Source organism: Moschus berezovskii, chromosome 12 (genome assembly GCF_049115385.1).
Source record: "Moschus berezovskii isolate FMDL1 chromosome 12, NW_MosBer_1.0, whole genome shotgun sequence".
NCBI classification, from domain to species: Eukaryota; Metazoa; Chordata; class Mammalia; order Artiodactyla; family Moschidae; genus Moschus; species Moschus berezovskii.
This window is the reverse complement of record NC_142471.1, coordinates 64,804,578-64,825,147: the sequence shown is the minus strand read 5'-3', so window position 1 is coordinate 64,825,147 and position 20,570 is coordinate 64,804,578. Positions and strand designations below refer to the sequence as shown.

General features: G+C 50.1%; 1 protein-coding gene across 6 annotated transcripts in view; it reads right to left on the bottom strand.

Annotated features, from left to right (window-relative positions):
* Positions 1-9,326: 9,326 nt before the first annotated feature.
* The window catches only part of GOLGA7B (golgin A7 family member B), a 36,522-nt gene continuing 25,278 nt past the window's right edge, over positions 9,327-20,570 (bottom strand). For 3 of the 6 annotated variants that reach the window (XM_055424926.2, XM_055424925.2, XM_088842243.1), the window contains 5 exons: positions 14,994-15,119; positions 13,368-13,520; positions 13,178-13,279; positions 11,729-11,780; positions 9,330-11,349 (listed from right to left, as the gene is read on the bottom strand). In XM_055424926.2, the coding sequence (XP_055280901.1) occupies positions 10,859-11,349; positions 11,729-11,780; positions 13,178-13,279; positions 13,368-13,520; positions 14,994-15,119 (924 nt within the window). In that variant the 3' untranslated portion in view covers positions 9,330-10,858. Of the gene's footprint in view, positions 11,781-13,177; positions 13,280-13,367; positions 13,521-14,993; positions 15,120-20,570 lie in introns of all 6 variants that reach the window. The other 3 variants (XM_055424927.2, XR_016038772.1, XM_088842244.1) reach the window with 3 other exon arrangements.

Here is a 20,570-nt window from a genome sequence, read left to right as displayed (position 1 = left end):
ACAATACCATTTTTACTCTGCCCAAGGATGTTCCTCTTCCCAGGAAGAATCTCTCTTAGTCGCTCAGTTGTGTCCAACTCCTTGCAACCCTCTGGACTATATCCCGTCAGGCTCCTCTGTCCATGGGATTTCCCAGGCAAGAGTACTGGAGTGGGTTGCCATTTCCTTCTCCAGGAGATCTTCCCCATCTAGGGATTGAACCCCGTCTCCTGTGTTTCCTGCATTGCAGGCAGATTCTTTACCTGCTGAGCCGTCAGGGAAGCTGATCTTCCCAGGAATGTACCACCTAAAATGATGATACTAGCCTCATTTAGTGAGTGCTTGGTATTTCTGGGTCAGATCCGAACTCTTTACAAGAATCAACTTGTTGAATCTGCATACAGTCCCCAGAGGAAGGTGCTGTAGTCGTCCCAGTCTTACAGAGATGCTGAGTGCTGTGTCCAGGGCCACTTGGTCGGAGAGGCAGGACTACATCGGGGTGGTATGGCCTCAGCTGGCACTCTTCCTTCTTCATTTGAGCTGGCCGACTGGTTACTAAAAAGCACGATCTCTCCTGCTACCCAGGGTCAAGGGAGGGTTTGGAAAGAAGGTTTGGAAAGGATTCCCTAGGGGTGGCCCAGGATCTGAGGCAGTGTCCTTACAGTCTCGTTCAACCTGCAAGAAGAGATGGCATTCCCTGTGTGGAGTCCCCTCATCGGGCACACAATCAGCCATGTGACCTCTTCAAGCATCTGCTCAGCCACCAGCCCTGCTCTGGGGAGGTGCCATTCTGAGGGCCAGGAGTTTGATTATGTGTCACTCTGGCTGCTATGGCCCCCTCCCAGGGTCTGGGCATCGCACCTTGACCAGCACTGGACAGCAGCTTAAGGAGGGGTCCCACTCCTGCCTGCAAACAGGGCCCTTGGTCATCATTCCAGAGTCACGTGAGACAGGAGGACAAGTGCTTCTCTTTTTCAGGGAGCCAGCTGGTTTTTTCCAGCAGATTCCCGAATGACACCCCCCACCCCCACCCCCCGACAGACTCTCAGCCCTTGAGGCAAGCTGCGTTCCTCCCTTTCCCTCCCTCCCTGGGTCAGCCATAGTCTCACTCCTTCGGTATGGACCAGGCCCCAGCCACATCCTGTCAGGAGCTGATGTTGCGTCTCCTTAGCAACGAGCACATCCTAGAAGGAGGAGGGATGGGGTGAGAGAACAGGGGCTGGTTAACTCTGTAGGTAATGTCAACCCCTCCTTCAGCACTTGTCCTCTGAAGAAACCACTGTTGAACAGCAGAGTGGTCAAAGGGTAGGCCATCAGAGAACAATGAGAAGCAAGAAGAAATAACCCTCCTCGGGGAAGAGAGCTAACATTTACAGAATGCCTGCTCTGTGCTGAGAACTGTACATCTGCGTCTCCGTTCATCCCCACACCCGTCCTATGGGATAGATGCTATTATTCTATTTTACGACCAAAGGAACTGAGGATCAGAAACAAGATATCCAAGGTCATATGGGCTAGCTAAGTAACTGACACCTGGGCAAATTATTGAACCAGTTGTCACTCGGCATATACTATTCGGACACCTACTATGTGCCAGATGGTGGTTCTAGTGGTTTGGGATGTACATCAGTGAATATCACTGGGCAAGATTCCTGAAAGTCCTGGTGATATATGGCAGGCACTAAACAATATACTAAGATATATAATATGTTAGAAATTAGGGGGAACAAAGAAGCAGCATTAAGGCAAGTTGGGAGTGCTGAGATAGGCAGACTGCCATTCTAAATAGGGTGGGTTAGTTAGGCCTCACTGAGAAAAAGGCATTTGAAGTCAGTGAACTGTTTTTGAGCCTAAGTTTTCTCATCTGTAAAATGAGGATAATGCATACCACACAAAGTTATTACATTAAACAGAGTTATTACATTAAATGAGGAAATGCATACCACACAAAGTTATTACATTAAATAAAAATTTATTACATAAAACAAGAGGATATAAAATATTTGACATAGGGCTTGGCACCTGTTAATAGTAAAATATTTGACGTAGGGCTTGGCACACTTCTAACAGTAAATTAGAAATGTTCAATATTACTAAGTAGCAAAGCTCAGGATGCAGCCTGGATCTATTCAATACCAAATCTCACGTGGATCCTGGCATAACCTGTCTTGGCCCAGGTCACTGGGAGCCTGCAGTATGGGAGATTTGAAGGACATCTCCCCCAGGGAGCTGACCACTTGGCAGGGAAGAGATCTCAAGGACTGAAAATGGCCATTAGGGAGCAAGCAGAGCAAACCTTCCTGGGGCCTGGGCTGTGCTGAGAAGTTCAACTTAGTTCTCACACGGTGCCATTCCCCAAGAGAATGGTCATAAACTATGGTAAACTAAGCAGTGTCCAACTCTGCGACCCCATGGACTGTAGACCACCAGGCTCCTCTGTTCATGGGATTCTCCAGGGAAAAATACTGAAGCAGGTTGCCATTTCCACCCCCAGGGGATCTTCCTGACCCAGGAATCATTTCCTATGTCTCCTGCATTGCAGGCAGATTCTTTACCGCTGAGCCACCTGGGAAGGTTGTGATGTACAGATGTGGAAATGGAGGCCCAAAAAGGAGCAGGGATTTTCTCGAGGACCACATCCTAGCCAGGAATCTGACTCCTGCCTGGGGCTCCTCTGCCTCTCTCTGCCTCCTTCTCCAGAAAACGTGAACTATTTCAGAAGCAAAATTGTATCAAGCATTTTCAGAAATATGGGTGCCAGTGCCTGTCCTTCCTATGATGCTGACACAGAATCAGAGTTGGGGGAAGCGCCCACCAAGTGAACCCAGGCACTGTGATTGGGTGGTGGAACACAGCTGGGATGCGGGAACTGAGGGATTAGGTGCAGAGTCCTGCTCAGCTGAGACAAGAGAAGCTGGAGAGAGCATCAGGAGCATAAGAGATGAGGGTGGGGGCAGAAGTCCTGCCAGCACTTCTGCCCAGAATCTCACGATCCCTGCCTGCCTGCCTGCCTGCCTTCCAGAAGGGGCCCAGAATAATTCCTGTAAAGGTAGCTCATTATCCTTCTTCCTGGCCAGACCCAGAGCAGCCACAAAGGATCTCTCCCCTAGAATCATTCAGCGCATCCCCTCAAAAGATCCAAGGGCTCACTCTCCTTCCCCAGCCCAGACCTGAGTGCGGAGCTCCCAGGGAGGGAGAAAAGCACAGCCAGTGTTTCCCAACTGCTCCTGGGGACAAGCAGAGGAACACACTTAGGCTGAAGGCGGGAAGGCAAATCCCGCATATACCTCCTCTGCCTATCCGTTCCCGGGCTCAAGATGTACAGGCCTTGAAGGCAGACACAGGGAGGATGGAGGGAGAAGGAAGCTGGGAGGTCTCAAAGCCTCACCCAAAGCGGAAGGTGTCCTGTTTGCAAAGACCACATTCTTTCCTACAAAGCTCATTCCAAACTCCTGCAGCCCTCCGTCCCTCCCTCCTCCTTTCCATCTCTCCTTTTTTAACACATTATTTTTTTAATTTATTATGGAATTATAGCTGATTTGGGCTTCCCTGGTGACTCAGACAGTAAAGAATCTGCCTGGGTTTGATTCTTGGGTCGGGAAGATCTCCTGGAGGAGAGCATGGCAATCCACTCCATTCTTGCCTGGAGAATCCCCATGGACAGAGGAGCCTGGTGGGCTACAGTTCGCGGGGTCGCAAAGAATCGGACACGACTGAGCAACTAAGCACAACACACAGCACATAGCTGATTTACAGTGTTTCAGGTGTATAGCAAATTGATTCCATTATACGCATATTTCAGATTCTTTTCAATTATTGGTTATTACCAGATATTGAATATAGTTCCTTGTCTCAGCCCACTTTTTAAAAATTTCTTTTTAAATTTACTTATTTTTAATTGAAGGACAGTTGTTTTACAGTATTGCATTGGTTTCTGCCATTACAGCAACATGAATCAGTCATAGGTTCCCCTCCCTCTTGAACCCCCTTCCCACCTCCCACCCCTTCTCACCCCTCTAGGTTGACACAGAGCCCCGATTTGAGTTCCCTGAGTCATACAGCAAATTCCCACTGGCTATCTGTTTCACATATGGTAGTTTATGTGTTTCAGTGCTTCTGTGTCCATCTGTCCCTCTCTCTCCTTCCTCTCCCCTTCCTGGGTCCATCAGTCTGTTCTCTATGTCAGCATCTCCATCGCTGCCCTGCAGGTTCATCAGTACCATCTTTCTAGATTCCATATATATCCATTAATATACAGTATTTGGTTTTCTCTTACTGACTTACTTCACTCATCTATCCTTGAAATTCGCTCTTCACCCTGAGACTCTGGGATCTGATGGACTCAGGCTTGAATCTGAAACTCAGTTTCTTCATCTGCTGAAAATGGAGATATAACAACCTCATAAAGCTTTTGTGAGGCTTCATCAAGATGGAGCACGTAAGGCGCACACCGCCCAGATTGATAAAACGCAGATGTTATTATGAAATCTGTTCCAGGTCCTTTAACCTCCTGCCTTCACTCCTAGCAGTGCCTGATTTTACAACAATCCATAAGTCATTAACTGGGACGATGTTAGACCTATAAGACTCCTTCCTAGCGAGACACAACCATCACTCATAGTTACAAATGCAGAGTTCATTTGGGGACCAGGTTACACAGCATCTTTCCTTCGAAGAGCTCTTGTCCTGTATTTAGACCTGCACTGGGGAGTACAGGGCCGATCAGTACCCATCCATTCCACCTGCCTCCCCACAGTCTGCGAGCATCCATCTCAAGCCAGACAGCCCTCTCCCTCACCTTTGATCCATCAGTCATCTCTCTGAACATAACTTCTCTGTATCCTTCCACTTATCCATCCATCTATCCATCCACCCATGGTATTTCACCCTCTAGGGCCCCAGGGCCAGACTTTCCAGGCAGAGCAGTCAGCCCCACAAGGATTTGCCCACCTCAAAATAACAGAGCAGGAACGCTAGGTAGGGGCTGAGTGGGGTCAGGACATATACTTCCTTCCCTTCCCCTTTCCCCTCCCCTCCCCTCCCCGCTCCCCCCTCCTTCCTTCTCCCCAGGTGGAGATCATGAGCAGAACCACAAGATCACAGCCAGGGCAATGTTACTGAAAGCTGCCCAGTGCAGGGGATGGCCTAGGGTCACCCTTTAACCGAGTGACCCTGTACCTGCCTTTGTCTCCATTGGCCTAGGCTGCTTCTCAGTGGCGGGTTGCTCCAGGAGTCCGAGGATTTCACATCTTCATATTCTTGTCTCTTCCTGCAGCCCGTGATGGGCAGCATTTCTCATTCACCTGCCAAAGGTGAAGCACTGCACCAGGCTCTTGGGGTGGGGGGAGAAAGGGGTGGAAATGAGTAAGACGAGATTCCCACCTACCAAGAGCTGGCTGAGGAGCTGGGGCAGGAGGAAGGCCATCACCACACACACAAGGTCTTGTAAGCTGTGTATAACGTTTCCCCTTCCGGGGCCTCGCTCGGCGCGGCTCTCAGGTGGTAGCTGGTCTCCAATCACTTTTCCATTACAAAAATCAATAACTTGAATTACTCCAAAATAACTAGCCCTCCGCGCCTGCAAATCTAATTTTTCTGTGTCTGCATTTGCCCACATGCTGCTCTCTGAGTCTGGAATCTGTCTTCATGAGTCAATCCAGGCAGAACGAAGCCTTTCGCCTGACTGTGGCACACTGTGTCAGGAGAGCCGGCCTTGGGGACGGAGACTCAGGTTCAACCCTCCACTCTGACACTAACTGTGGGTGCTGGTGAAGCTACTTAACCATCTGATTTCCTCATCTATAAAATGGGAATTCAAATATAACCACCCACCAAGAGTGTTAGCAAAATGGAATAAAAATGGACAGGAGTTCCTGGCACACACTAGGAAATCAATGAACCCTTGCCTTTTGTTTGTTCCATGCAAGAATCTGAAACCTGGCTGTAAATCTACATCATGAGGCCTCGGTATATTGAGATCCTAGTGCAACTTCAACAATGACAATATCTTACATTGGAGAAACAGATTATCATTTACCAAAATTCCTTCTCACAATGCTCACAGTTTACAAAGGACAAGAGAGATTGGGTGTGGTGAAGTGATTGACTGGAGTGTGCAGACCGCTGCAGCCCTCTGACTCCCTCTGAATATGTCCACCTCCTCAATCATCCCCATGGTAACCACGAGTCCCCATGCAGCTCAGGGACACTAAGTCCTGCTGTCCAGCGGCTGCTGAAATGACAGGTCTCTTAGGGAAGAGCTGTGAACACAGCACAGTCTGCCCTCAGCGCCGCCAGGAGAATAAATCCTTCCAAAGTCGCCTGAGAAGGGTCCTGTGGAAACCTTGGAAGGCTGAACTCTGAAAGGAGAGAAGTGAAGTGAAGCGAAAAGTCGCTCAGTTGTGTCCAACTCTTTGCGACCCCATGGACTATACAGTCCATGGAATTCTCCAGGCCAGAATACTGGATTGGGTAGCCTTTCCCTTCTCCAGGGGATCTTTCCAACCCAGGAATCGAACTGGGGTCTCCTGCATTGCAGGTGGATTCTTTACCAACTGAGCTATAAGGGAAAGGACACCTATTTCATGCCAGGCACATCCATGGCCAGTTTCTCGCTGGCCCCTCAAAACCAGGTGTTCTTAGCATTTGGGGGATGGTTACACACCCACTTAGCATTTGGGGGATGGTTACACACCCACTTTGAGAATTTGCTAAAACCTGTCGGCTCTCTTCCCCAGTTAAAGGTACACCATTCTGCACACGGGGCAGGGGTCAAGCTTAAGAGCGCCTGGAATAAACCTAGGCTGTTTTAAGATTTTCTTAGGTACCAAGGACTCTCTCTTTTAAAGACCTCATCGTATCAAACATTTTCATGTACATCCACAACCCACACTAAATCACACATACACACACATACAGGCACACACATACACACACATGAGTTAAATTGCAGTTGACTGTCTGACATAGTGTTACATTTTGTTGCTATGTAATAAAACATTAATTTCAGTTTTGTGCTTTCTTTTCCTATTTTGGAGCCAATGAACTTCCTTTATAAATTTCATTCAACTATTTCATTTGTTGTTTAGTAGCTCCAGTGTTCTTGCCTGGAGAATCCCAGGGACAGGGGAGCCTGGTGGGCTTCCATCTATGGGGTCACCCAGAGTCGGACATGACTGAAGTGACTTAGCAGCAGCAGCAGCAGCAGCTAAGTCATAGCCAACCCTTTGCATCCCCATGGACAGCAGCATGCCAGGCTTCCCTGTCCATCACCATAGAAAATATGCAGATCTTAAGTATACAGTTCATTGAACTCTCAAAGGGAGCACAACTGTGTAACTGCTGGTGAAAGCTCATCAGGGCTCCCCAGAAGCCCCCCTTCCACTCAGTGCCCCCCACCCCAGGGCAGCCTCTCTGCTGACTGCTAACACCATAGACCCGTTTTGCTTGTATTAGAGTGTGTTATAAGCACAGTCACAGAGTTCATACTCATTTTGTATGAAACCAACAAACTTTTTCATTCAGGTCTCAGACGTTTTCAGAGGCTTGCGGAAAGTTCATAGGCTCTAAGTACCATCCAGGGATTCTCAACCTTCACTCGAGAAACTCCAGGGGAACTTTTAAAACCCCTGATGCCCATGCTGCACCCCAGAACAATGAAATCAGAATCCCGGGGCATAGGACCAAGCATCGGCAGGTTTTCTTGCTTCCCAGGTGATTTCAATTACAATCAAGGATGAGCACCACTGGTCTGGGCAATCCAGTAAAATATTAGTATTCTGATTTTACGACTGAGGAAACCGAGGCTTCAGGGGTCTCCCCCAGAGGGAATGGTCAGGAAGCCAGAGCTCTGATTCAGGTCTAACTTGGGGTGGTCTGTGCATTGCGTTCCTCCGTGGTGAGCAATAAAGCCACAACTAGGTGAGGGTGCCTCCTGTCGGACACCTCCTCACTGGAAGTTCTTCCAGATCTGGGAGGTGTGGTTTCGCAGGCTGCCAGACCTCCAGGAGAAGGCAGCACCCCAGGGTTGGCCATGGGGAGAAAGAGTCACCGCCAACTTGACTCTATCTTTGCCCTGTACCTCTCTGGAAGTCACAGAAAAGTCCTTGCAGGTAGGAGCAGCTGCTGGTTTGGGGGTCATGAGAAGTCTCCCAGCTGCTGAGATGCTCTGACCCTGGCGGCTCTGATTTGGGGGGTGCAATGCAAGATGCCACCGCTCGGTGGCACCAGGAGCTCCTGTAAACCCTGTGGTTTTACATACCCCCTGCTTTGGCTAAAAGTAGCCAGAAAGCGGGCTTAGGAGGCAGTGGAGGGGAGCAGCAGCCCAGAGCCGCCTGGGGTTTCCTGTGTTTTCTGGAACCAGATGGGGCCTGTCTCTGGCTGGCAAGTGTTGCAGCGGAGATGTGGCTACCACCGAACCCAGAATAGAGGCCACTTCCTCCATAACTGAGGCAGCAGAGACAAGTCAGTCTGGGAAGACACACTTCAATCGACTTCTCCCCCCAACTACCCTTCACCAAGCTGCCCCGAGGCAGCTTCACGTGTGAGCCCGCAGGTCCATGAGAAGCCCAACCACCCACACTCCCGTGATACCCTGGGCTTGGAGGTACCAGCCTTCCCTCTGAGCCTAGGATGGCCAAGGGGGGCTCTGAAGCTGGTTTTGTCTTCCCCACAGTTTATGGAGTCAGACTATCTGGATTCAAAGTCAGGCTCAGCCACATTCTAGTTGTGTGATTTGGGGCAAGTTATTTAACTTCTGTGAGCCTCAGTCTCTTTATCTGTAAAGTGGGAATAAGGTTGTTGTGAGGCCTGAATGATGAATTATGTAGTCTTCGCCTAGTGCCTGGCACATAGTCAGCGCTAAATAAATGTTACCTACTGTTGTTTATATCACTACCACTAATAAAGTTGCAAACAGAGCAAAATGAACCTACCCACATGTTAAAGAACAGACTCCATGGTGACAACCTGCACACACGCCAGATCTGAGCAGAGGCAGCGAGTCCAGCTGCCTCTTAGGAGCAGAAAATATAAGCAGGGAAGCCATACAGGACACTCCCCAAACCCCCACCCAGAGGGGGATCCACAATCTGGTGGGATCCTTTCTTGGCCCACAGACCTGAATGTGTGACCCCAGCCACCCTGCAGCTTCAGACAAGTTCCATTTGGGTGTCATCCCCACGGGGTTGGAGTGAGCACTGGGTCAGACCTCGGTTCAAAACCTGGTGCTATTCGCTATCATCAACCACCTGTGTGACCAGAGACAAGTCCCTCACCCTCTCTGGGCCTCCATTCTGCCTCATTCAGATGGTCTTTAAATCCCCTCCCACACCTGTGCCCTACGGGTTTAGCAAAGCATCTGGCTGGCACACACTGAGTGCTCATTACATGTTATTTAGTTTTATAAGAGCCAAGACACACCTCTGCTAGATTCCAACACCCACATACTTTTCTTTAGAACAGAGTGACCTCTATGATCCAACCCCTAACAGATATGAGCTCAAGACATGGGTATTTATCTAATTTATTCATGACTTGATTTTGACCTGGTTTCAGTTCAACCTGTTCCCCCCACCTAAGGATCCAAGGGCCAAATAAAAGCTCCAGATTAGAGATGAGGAGTGTCTGCCTCCCCACTAGACTAGAAACTCAAAGAAGACATTGTCCATTCTTCCATGTCCGGGTGCTGCCTCTTCAGAAACACACTTGGCCCTGTCTCCTCAGCAGGAGGTGGGTGGGTCACTGAGCATCCCCTCGCCATGATCCTGGGGCATATATCTTGCTCCCATTGCCGAGGGGGAGAGAAGCAGCAGAGAGCCTCAAGCTGGGCAAGTCCTTTTATTGGAAAAAGAAATAATAAAATGAAAGGCCACCGCATGGCCAGTGCCCATCCATCCCACAGGAGATGCATCATTCAACCCACAGGTTGGCCCCAGCCACGCGGTGGACCAGGATGGGCAGGCCAGGTTCAGGGGGAAGAGGACTATGGTGGAGATCAGTGGGCTGCAGCTCACCCAGGGAACATTTGGACCAGGACCCACTGAGGCTCAGGGGCTGGGCCACCCTCTCCAGCTCTCTGCACCCTTCCTATATACTCCTCCTGCATCCAAAAGAAGGTCAGGCCCCTCTTTGGTTCCAGAAAGCTACCTGCAGTGACTGGTCTCTCTTATCCCCTCTAGCACCTCCTGCCGACCAAGACAGGCAGCCTGCTTCTGTCCATCTCCAGACACCAGGGAGGGGCTGCTGGGCCTCAGCAGTCAGGGCCTCACTGGCTGGACACCCCTCTTTCAAGAAAGAAATTTGCCTTATCCCTCGCAGACTGGCAGCCCCTTTGACCTTCCAAGGACATCTCACCCAGCCTTGGAGACCCCCTGAGTACGCAATGCCCATGGCCCTGTTGCCTTGTTATGGGAGACCTGAAGTGGGGCACAGAAGGCCCTAGAAGGTTGGCTCCACTCTCCTAGAACCCCAACTTTTTGTTAGAATGTACACAGTACAGTCAGAAGCTGGGGAAAAACTTGTTATTGGGGGAGAGACCAGGAAGAAGAGCCAAGTTGGCAGCCAAGCAAGAGACAAGGGATGTTAGGCCATTTATTTACAAGAGGACAGGCTGGACCCACCCAGGGAAGCAGCCAGACCATGGCGCACAAAGATAAGACAAGATGCAGAGGGGGCAGACATCGGCCCAGTAGCCAAGGGCAACATACAAATGCATTCACACACCTGTACGCGCACGTGTGTACACACACACGAGTGTAGTCACACACATGCACTCACAGTGCACTCATGCACACACCTGTCCTCACGCATACCTACACACAGGTGCATTCGTGCACATATGTGCACATACACACGTGCCTGCATGCACACACACTCATTCTCACACACAGGCACGTTCTAATCTCAGGAAAGTTAGCTCCCGTTTTGGAGATTCAAGCCCCCCAAGGCTGCATCTCCCCATGAAGTGTTTCTCCGGACCCCTGTACAGCCCTCCAGAGGCCAGGCCATGTGCCCCACCTCCACCAGCACTTGGTGGCCTGCAAAGTCGCAGTAGCTGGACACTGCTGAGCGAGTCCAAGATGACCCCCAGGCTCTGGGTGGAGGACAGGGATGCCAGGAGTCTAGAAGAGGCCAGGAGGGGGCTGACCACTCCCGTCTCCCCAGACCTTGAATCAGTGGAGGCAGGATCACAGACAGGCAGTGGCCCTGTGGTGGCATCAGAAAGCACACACACTGGGAGACAGCCTTGGGGAGTGGGACCCTGAGGAAGGGAGTCATGGTGGATGTGGGACTTGGGGTAAAGTACCATGCAGGATGGAAATTCTCTATCTGACAGGCTTGGATCCTTTTCAGGGGGTGTCGGGAGGGGAGCTGCAGAAGAAAGGGGTTTGTCCAATTAGTGTTGTCCCCACCCCCCCCCCCCGTGGAAGACCTGCCTCCGTGTGACCCAGACCAGCCCCTTCGGATAAAAGCCGAGTCAGGAAGTGGACCGTCCTGCCAGTGGGCAAGGGGCAGGGGGCGCCGGCTGATGGCCCGCGGGCGACACTGAGCGGGTCACCCTCCTTCCCGCCCTGGGCAGCAGGGTGGGCCCAGAGAATGACTCAGAAGCGGGTGCTCTGGTAGCGCAGCCGCCTCAAGTCTGCGAGGCCCTCAGTCCAGCCGTACACCTCCCTGCAGGGCCTCTCGGCCAGTCACCGGCCCCCCGCCCCGCCGCCGCCACCGCTGCTGCTGCCGCTGCCGCTGCTGCTACCGCTGCTCGAGCTGCCGCTGCTGCACCGGTCCTCGTAGATGGAGATCTCGATCTGGGCGGGCGTTAAGGAGGGGTGCAAGCCGAAGGGAACCAGGGAACCGGCTGATGGAGCCCAGCAGGGAAGCGCGAGGCCGAGCTGCTACTGCTTCCCAGACAGGCAGGACCTGACACCTGAGAGCCACACCCAAACCTCTCCTGTCACCTGCGCTCGCTCAGCTCAGAGGCGCCTGCGCACAGCCAGGACCCGGCGCTTACATTCTAGCGAGTCTAATCTTGGTATCCCAGCACGCGATGCACCCAATGTGCCCCGTAGCGGGTGTGATTGAACAGGAAAGTGTGAGGACTTGGCTGTCCTGAGTTCAAATCTCCCCATATCCAATCTCAGTTATATGACTTTTGACCAATCACCTCACTTGTTACCATCTGTTATCTGATCTGTAAAATGGGGATAATAATAAAATTTTGGAGTTATTGCAAGAATTAAATGAAATAAAGCATGTAAAGGGCTAAACACAATACCTGGCACATAGTAAAGGCTTGATGACAAGAAGCGCCTCTCCTTAGGCTTTGTAAGCATGAGATTCCCTGGGATTTGTGTTTTCTTTACCAGTAAATGTTATTTTTAAGAATTCTACTATCTGCTGCTGACTGGGGGTGGGGGGTGGAGGGGATGTATGTATACCTTGATCTGGAGTGGGTAGACCTATAACCCACTCGAGGACCAGTCTGCCACCAAGACCTCCATCTTCTCATCTGTGAAAGGGGTACAAGGGGACCTACCACATAGGCTTCAATGAGGGTTAAATGCAAGGGCAGTGAAAAGTGGGCCTGGGCTCAGATCTTGGCTCTGGTGGTCACTGGCTGGACGGCTCTGAGTCAGGGTCCACTACAAAGGCAGTAAGAAGAATTACCCACTTTACAGGGCTTTTATGAGAAGTACAGGAATTCACATTTTCAAAGCACTTACTGTGACATCTGGCATGTATTGATATTAACCACTGGTTAAATGCAGGCTTCCCAGGTGGGACTAGTGGTGAAGAACCCACCTGCCAATGCAGGAGATGTAAGAGATACAGGTTCAATCCCTGGGGCAGGAAGAACCCCTGGAGGAGGGCATGGCAACCCACTCCAGTATTCTTGCCTGGAGAATCCCATGGACAAGGAGCCTGGCGGGCTACAGTACACAGGGTTGCAAAGAGTCGGACACAACTGAAGTGACTTAGCATGCACACACTCACTGATTAAATGCAGCTCAATAAAAGCAAAGCCTAAAATTTACAAATAGCACTAACTTATGGTGGGAGAGGAAGGTCGATGACCAGGGATATCAGGAACCCTAAGAAATCCCTGAGCAGAGTCCCCTAGGGTGGTCCAGCTTCCTGGTGGCCTCCCCGGGGCTCCCGCTGGCTGCAGCTGGGCGCCTTTGAATGGAACAGCCAGAAAGGATACAACTCTCATCCCACGCTCCACGGGGTCTGTGAGCAGGAGGCCTCGGGGGGCAAAGACCTTCTCATTCTGCTCCTGGATGTAGCGGGAGATCTTCTTGAGAACCTGTGAGGAGAGGGGCCCATTGAGGCTGAGGCTGAGGCACTGGAGCCCCAGAGGGAGGGAATGTGGGGCCATTGGGGGGGGTTGCCACCTTCTCATAGTGGGTCTCCATGCAGAGGAAGATGAAGTAGGCCGTGGCACAGGCCAGGCAGCCCTCGAGGTAAGAGCTGCCCCCAATCTTCTCTGCCTCCGCGTAGAAGCTGTTGAGGGTCTTCACGGTCTCCTCAAAGAGCTGCCGCTCAATCTGGAGGGAGAGAGAGACAGGGAGCCAGACCCAGGTCAGCCTCCCTGGAGTGTTGTTGCCATGGTGGGGCCTCACCAATGTGGGGGCTGGGGGTACACAGGCAAGACCAGAGAGGTTAGGAAGTCAGGAGACTGGGGGTCCAGTCCAGACTTGGCAGTCAACTAACTGCGTGACCTTGAGCTAATGATTTAACTACTCTAGCCTCAGTTTCCACATCTATAAAATGGAAACAAAAGTGAGGATTTGTCCTCACTTGAAAACAGAAAACTCTCATGAAATCCAAGAGGTGAACATTTTCTGCAGTGGATCAGGTCTCCCTGCCAGGACTCTGATCAACCTGAGCACCCGGTTCTATCTATACCCACTATGGATGCAACTGTGTCCAGAAGGAAACAAGAGTCCTGTGAAAAAGCAGAGTCGGACGTCAAGGCCCTTCTGGTGCTCAGTCAGTTTGGTACATCACTTCCTCTTCCTGGCCCTGAGCTTTCTCTCTTAAAGGAGAGGATGAACTAGCGCAATGCTTCTCCAACTTTAACGCACGTATGAATAACCTCAGGATCTTAAAATGCAGATTATGAGTCAGTAGATCCGGGGTGGAGCCTGAAATGCTGTTTCCAGCAGACAGGCTGTTGCCTGTGCACAGACCACAGTTTTGGTTCAAGGGCTCTCAATTCTGGTCCACACTGAAATCACCTGAGGAGATGTTAAAAGGTAGGCACACCCAGGTCTTGCCTCCAAGAGATTCTGATTCAAATAGTCTGGGAAGGTGGAGTGTGGGTCAGAGCAACAAAGACCACCACTGTCCTAGTCTACCCAAGTTGACACCTGCAATTTTTTTCAAAAGCTCCCAGGTGGTTCTAATGGGCATCCAATCGAAAGAAGCACTGCACTATGAGATCAGAGATTCTCAAAGTGGGATCCATAAATCACCTGATGCCATGTCGCCTGGGGCTTTCTCATTAAAAATTAAGATCCTTAGCCCAGCTGCAATTGGAACCATCTGGGAAAATTTAAAGCAATGCTGATACCTGGGCCCCAGCCCCAAACACTCTGATTTGATGGATCTTGGGTGTGGTCTGAGCATCAGGATTCTTTTAAGCTCCCCAGGAAATTCTAATGCACAGCTGGAGTTGAGAAGTGCTTCTAAAAAGAGATTCCTGAACCTAATCCTGCAGCTGGGTCAGCATCTCAGATGACACCTGATATTATCCAATAAGACTCAGGAATTCCTGTTTGTTTGACAACTCCCTAGGTGATTCTCTGAAATTTGAGAGCCACTGAACTAGAAAATCTCTGACTTTTTTTTTCAGCTCTAACTTTCTAGGAGTCAACCGTGAGGCAAAACGCTTTAGTTCTTCCATATGAAGTGGCTGAGCAAGTTGTTTCCTATACTATTTTTATCCTAGAAAAAGATAATAAGTCCCTCAGTTCCATCATGGTCTGTGTCCAGAGTTTAGGGAAAGACATCCTTACCCGACTGTCCAACTCTGGGGGGAACTTGGTCTGGAACTGGCAGATGGTCCCATCGCTGTAGTCTCTCTGGATAAAGACCTTGGTGGCCAGCGAGGCACTTCGCCGGAGCTCCTGCAGATTGTGGACCTTGGGAATGGATCAGGAGACATGAACTCAAGGTGATCTTCCTTCTAGGTTTGTCCAAGGCTGAGTGGTTTATTAGGGTGTGGGCCTTTCATAGCTAAAATCAGGAAAGTTTTCAGGAAACCAGGAAAAGTTGTCCACCCTACAAGTGTTCAAGGAAGGCCATGGGAAGCAGGCCTGTCAAGATTACCCCAGAGGATGCCTCCAGCTGTCCCAGAAACATCCTGAAAAAGCCTGAAGCAGGGCCAAAGTTGAGCCAAAACGAGAGGTTCTGGAACCACCAACAGAGCCAGGAACAAATTGTAATGAAAGGAAAACATGTCCTGGTGGCTCGCCCAGATCCTCCTCTGTCGGTCTCTCTCTTTCATACACACACACGCATGCGCACATGCCCATGGTACGGCCTTTCACTCTTTCATTCATTCAGCAAGTTTCAAACGTGCGTAACTTGTCAGGCCTTGGCTTGGAGACCCCAGCACTGAATAAGACTGATGCCTCAAGTGGGGCTGACAGCACTTTTCTGGGGAAGGGGAGCACTTGGGGCAGAGGAAGACAGGATGTAGACATGAACTCAGAGGGAGATTGGGGTTCAGGCCAAGTTATGACCCAGGCCAGAGACACCACAGATCATTTCCATGTCCAGCACTTCTCATCACAGGAATGAAGGGGGCCCACAGACTCCGAACTTCCCCCAGAGAGATCTGTGGATAAAGTGGGCCAAGACCAGAAACGGAAGAAATCTCTTGCCCAGGCAGGAAGGAGTGGAGTGACTTTGGTCCCGTGTCCACACCTGAGGACTTGGCATTGACAAGGACTGTCGAGTCTGGGGAGAGTGGGCTCAGTTCCACAGAAGAACAGAGCATCTCTTTTGCACTTCTAGCCTCCATCACCCACATTTGAGACAAGCAACCCACCGGGTGAAATATGTCAGACATTAGAACTACGTGGAGCCCAAGCCCCAGAGGCAGACTGAACACAGCCAGTTCATCCTGTGTAATTAAGGTGAATCCATTCAGTCACTCAGCTTTCATTTATTGAGTCCCTACTATTGCCAGGCTCTGGGGATGCTGAGCAAAAGACAGTCGTGAGCTCCAGGGAGGAAGACAAGTAAATATATAATGAATCAGACTGTGATAAATGCTACAGAGAAGTAGCATCTTACCCAGAAATGCTTGCTCAGAAAAGGCTTCCTGAGGTCTGTGCGGAGTCATAAAGGAGCTACCAGTAGTAGTGGGTGGGCAGGGGGGTGGGGGAGGGAAGAAAAGGCAACCCAGAGGGAGAAGCCTGTGCAAAGTGAGAGGGACAGCGGAGAACAAATTTTGCTGCAATGACTGGAGGCAGATTTCAGCAAGAATGGACTGGTTCGCAGATCAGATAAAAGCAGCAGATGAAGAGAGTATAGAGGAGGCAAGGGGTAGATCACAAAGGGCTTGACAAGTTTCTACTGGAGGGGATGATTTCTGATAGAGGATACTTACACTTGCTTAAGAACTGGGGAAAAATAAGTAACAAGAAAAAGGTTGTCAGTATGGTAGTAGGAGCAGATCCAGGGCCTGGGATGGTGCAAAAGCAGAGACTGCAAATGAGATTTTCCTAAATCCAAGTGAATTTTGCTCTATTTAAGAGTGTGATCCCAAAGTATTGTGATTAGATGAAATAATGTACAAGTGCTCCTATAGTCTTAATAGTCCTTGATTCCCCTAATAGAGGTTTTAATTGAGAATCCCTTGACTTTTCGCAGGATCCTATGATAACTTTGAAAAATAAAGAATGCTTTGGTAACATAAATAAGTTCATCTGTGCGTCTGCTCTGTTTAGTTAAGGTCTCACATGGTTGTGTTTTCAAAAGAAAAGGAGGGCCTGTGACCTTCCTCCACCCTTCTAAACCAACTACATGAGCCTGTCAACCTTGAAGATGGAGTCCCCTGGCCCCAGAAGGGTTATTCTGGCAGCTTTGTGAGTGGTGCACTGAGTGGGCATGACTGGGGTAGGGGTCCAGTTGGAGGGATGACTATCTTTGTAGTAATTCAGGGGAAAACTAAAGTGGGTCTAAGTTAAGAAAAATTATGGCGAGAATAGAAAGAAAGGGAGAGAACAGTGCTTCAGCCATTCTGAAATGGGCTCAGCTTCCTCCCTTCCAATGTCCCCCTTTGTCTATGCCCAAATGCACCGTGTGTACCATGAAGGTGTGTATGTCTCTAGTGACTGGTAAGCTGTTGACTCTAGACACTCCTTCCTCTTAGGCACACAGCTAGATTAGTTCTCAGCCTCCTTTTCAGTTAACTGTGTCCGTATGACTGAATAGAATGTGAGTGGAAATGATGAACATCATGTATAGGCTTGGCTCATAAAGACCACCACTCCTCTGTGATCTTTCCCTGTCCACAGAAACCAAGGGAGCCATGTGTTGTAGATAGTGGAACCACAAGCTGAAGAGAACCTGGGTCTCTGAATCACTGCTTGGAGGAGAGCCACCGACTGATCAGGAACACAGGTTTGAGCAAGAAACAAACCTCTATTAGAGCATTTAAGATTTTAGGGCACTACCTGGCATAATACATTCCCATTTCTTTTTGGCATTTATCCACAGGTTCTCAAGTAGCCAGAGCAGGAAGGGTCAATACCCTTTCCAAACCCAACAATATTCTGAGCCTGAGAACACTATCCCGGCTCTGGGTAACCAGGGATCTTCCTCCCTACCTGGAGAGTGCTTGTGGGGTCTTGAGGAGTTACTAGAAGATGGTATCAGACACACTTTATATGCCAGAGCCCTAGTTTCCCAGATCTACTTAGAGCACACATATCATAAAATCATCTGCAGTTAGTGAAGAGTAGGATCTAAGGTCGGAGAAGGCAATGGCAACCCACTCCAATACTCTTGCCTGGAAAATCCCATGGACGGAGGAGCCTGGTAGGCTACAGTCCATGGTTGCTAAGAGTCGGACACGACTGAAGTGACTTAGCAGCAGCAGCAGGATCTAAGGTAAGGCAGTCTCCTGTCTCTCCATCCATGGTGGCTTGGTTGCGAAGTGCCATAAAGCCCTGGTGGGTAGATAACCCACTGACCAAGGAGCAGGAAACTGGCCTGCCAGTCCTGGCCACATGATTCTGGGAAAGTCTTCCCTTCTCTGGGCTTCTGTTTCTTCAACTTGAAACTGAGAAGTTGAAACTACATAATCATTAAAGCCCTTGCCATCTCTGACGTCCAAAGGCCTTATCAGGGATTAGGAATGCAAATGTTTTCAGGGACTAAGCATGTAAGTGAGTCAGGTAGTTGTTCAGTTGCTCGGTCTTGTCCTACTATTTGCGACCCCATGGACTGCAGCATGCCAGGCTTCCCTGTCCTTCACCATCTCCTGGAGCTTGCTCAAACTCATGTCCATTGAGTCAGTGATGTCATCCAACCATCTGGTCCTCTGTCATCCCCTTCTCCTCCTGCTTTCAATCTTTCCCAGCATCCGTCCGTCCGTCCGTTCCGTCGCTCAGTCGTGTCCGACTCTATGCGACCCCGTGGACTGTAGCCTCCCAGGCTTCTCCGTCCATGGGATTCTCCAGGCAAGAATACTGGAGTGGGTTACCGTTTCCTTCTCCAAGGGATCTTCCCGACCCAGGGATCGAACCTGGGTCTCCCGCATTGGAGGCAGACGCTTTAACCTCTGAGCCACCAGGGAAGCCCCAGCATCAGGGTTTTCTAATGAGTCGGCTCTTCATATCAGGTAGCCAGAGTATTGGGGACTGTGACTAATTAGAGAACTCATGTGCTATCTCAAGAAAGCAGCTGATCATTGCCATGTGAGAATATGTGCCCAGGTTGCCACAATTCTGATTTTTTAAGAAATTCAGACTTCCTTAATATCAGATATCGAGATTTTTTAAATGTTTCCAATGAATTTTTTAAATTTATAAGCACTGAGTAGACCAAATAAGGCACATCTGTAACTAGATTCATTCCTAAAGCTGCCAGCTTACGACCTCTGAACTAAAATCCCAGGGTGGGGCCCCTTGGACCAGAGCTAGAGCCAGAGCCCAAGCCACTTGCCAGCTACTTAGCTTTCAGAAAGCTGACAGGAGTTTTCAGTCAAGATTCATAGATCCACGATGCTCTCCACCCCTGGGTAGCACTCCTGGGGTTTCCTAAATGATGCAGAAATTCGGGCTTCTCATGTGCCTTTCACCTTCCTGAACTCTCCCCTCTCTCTCATTACCATCCCCCAGCTGCTGGCACCTGAGTAAAGACAGGACCAAGAGGCATTGCATGAAGAAAGAAAATCAGCAGGAAGATCTGCGGGCACCAATTTTCAAACTATAGTGTGGCAGGAAGAGGAGGCTGCCAGGAGAGTAGTTACCCCCGGTCTCACATTTAGGGTCTGTACACCTGAAGGAGTCAACATGGAGGACTCCAAGGAGCAAAGGAGCCAACACTGCAGTGCAGGTGAGCACTCCCAGGCGGAGGCCCCATCTGGCCCACATCTCCATCCTCATTAAAAACCAGCTAATTCCTGAGGACACATTTGAGACTCAACTCAAGAATCAGAAGACTCAGATGATGAGCCAACCCCACGCTCCCTGGCTGGGGTGTGGAGGAGGAGTGAGGACGGTGATTCACAGGCAGCAGGCTGGGCCTCAGGATGGAAACCTGGGCACAGGGCCTCCTTCCTTCTCAGACTGCACCAGAGCCCCAGCCCATTGTCTGCTGCTGCTGCTAAGTCACGTCAGTCGTGTCCGACTCTGTGCGACCCTATTGTCTGCTGCTTGTTAATCCCATACCTCAGAGATCAAACCTTCAATGCCCCTTTTGGATAATCCTACTTTGTTGTTATTGGTTAGTCTCTAAGTTGTGTCGGATTCTTAGCAACCCCATGGACTGTAGCCCACCAGACTCCTCTGTTCATGGGGATTTCCCAAGAAAGTATACTGGAGTAGGTTGCCATTTCCTTCTCCAGGGGGTCTTCCCAACCCAGGGATCAGACTCACGTCTCTTCCATTGGCAGGTGGATTCTTTACCACTGAGCCACCAGGGAAGCCCCTAATGCTACTTGGGTGCATTTAAAATCTCTTAGGGGGAAAACTTCACCACTTGGAGAAGTTCCTCCCAGCCAGGCATTTCCCAGTTGTCCTTGGCCATTTGGACTGGTTTCCAGGGCAGACCCTGATCCCATGACACACATTCACAGAGGTTTGTCACGAAGGAAATGGGCTCATTACAGTTTTCTAAATGAGGTCAGTGTACAGCTCAGGAGGCTTTATCCCTCCTCTGGGGTTCTCACACACACACCCATCCCCCAATGTTCACTCCTAAACAGAAATTAGGGAGTAGCAAAGATCCAGTCTCCATGCCTTCCGTCCAGGAATCCAAGGATATCCGATCTTTCTCAGTCCTCTCCTTCTGTGTCTTCTTCCCTCTCCATCCCTCTCTCCCTGCCTCCTTCTCCCTCCCTCCCTTTCTCCCCCTTC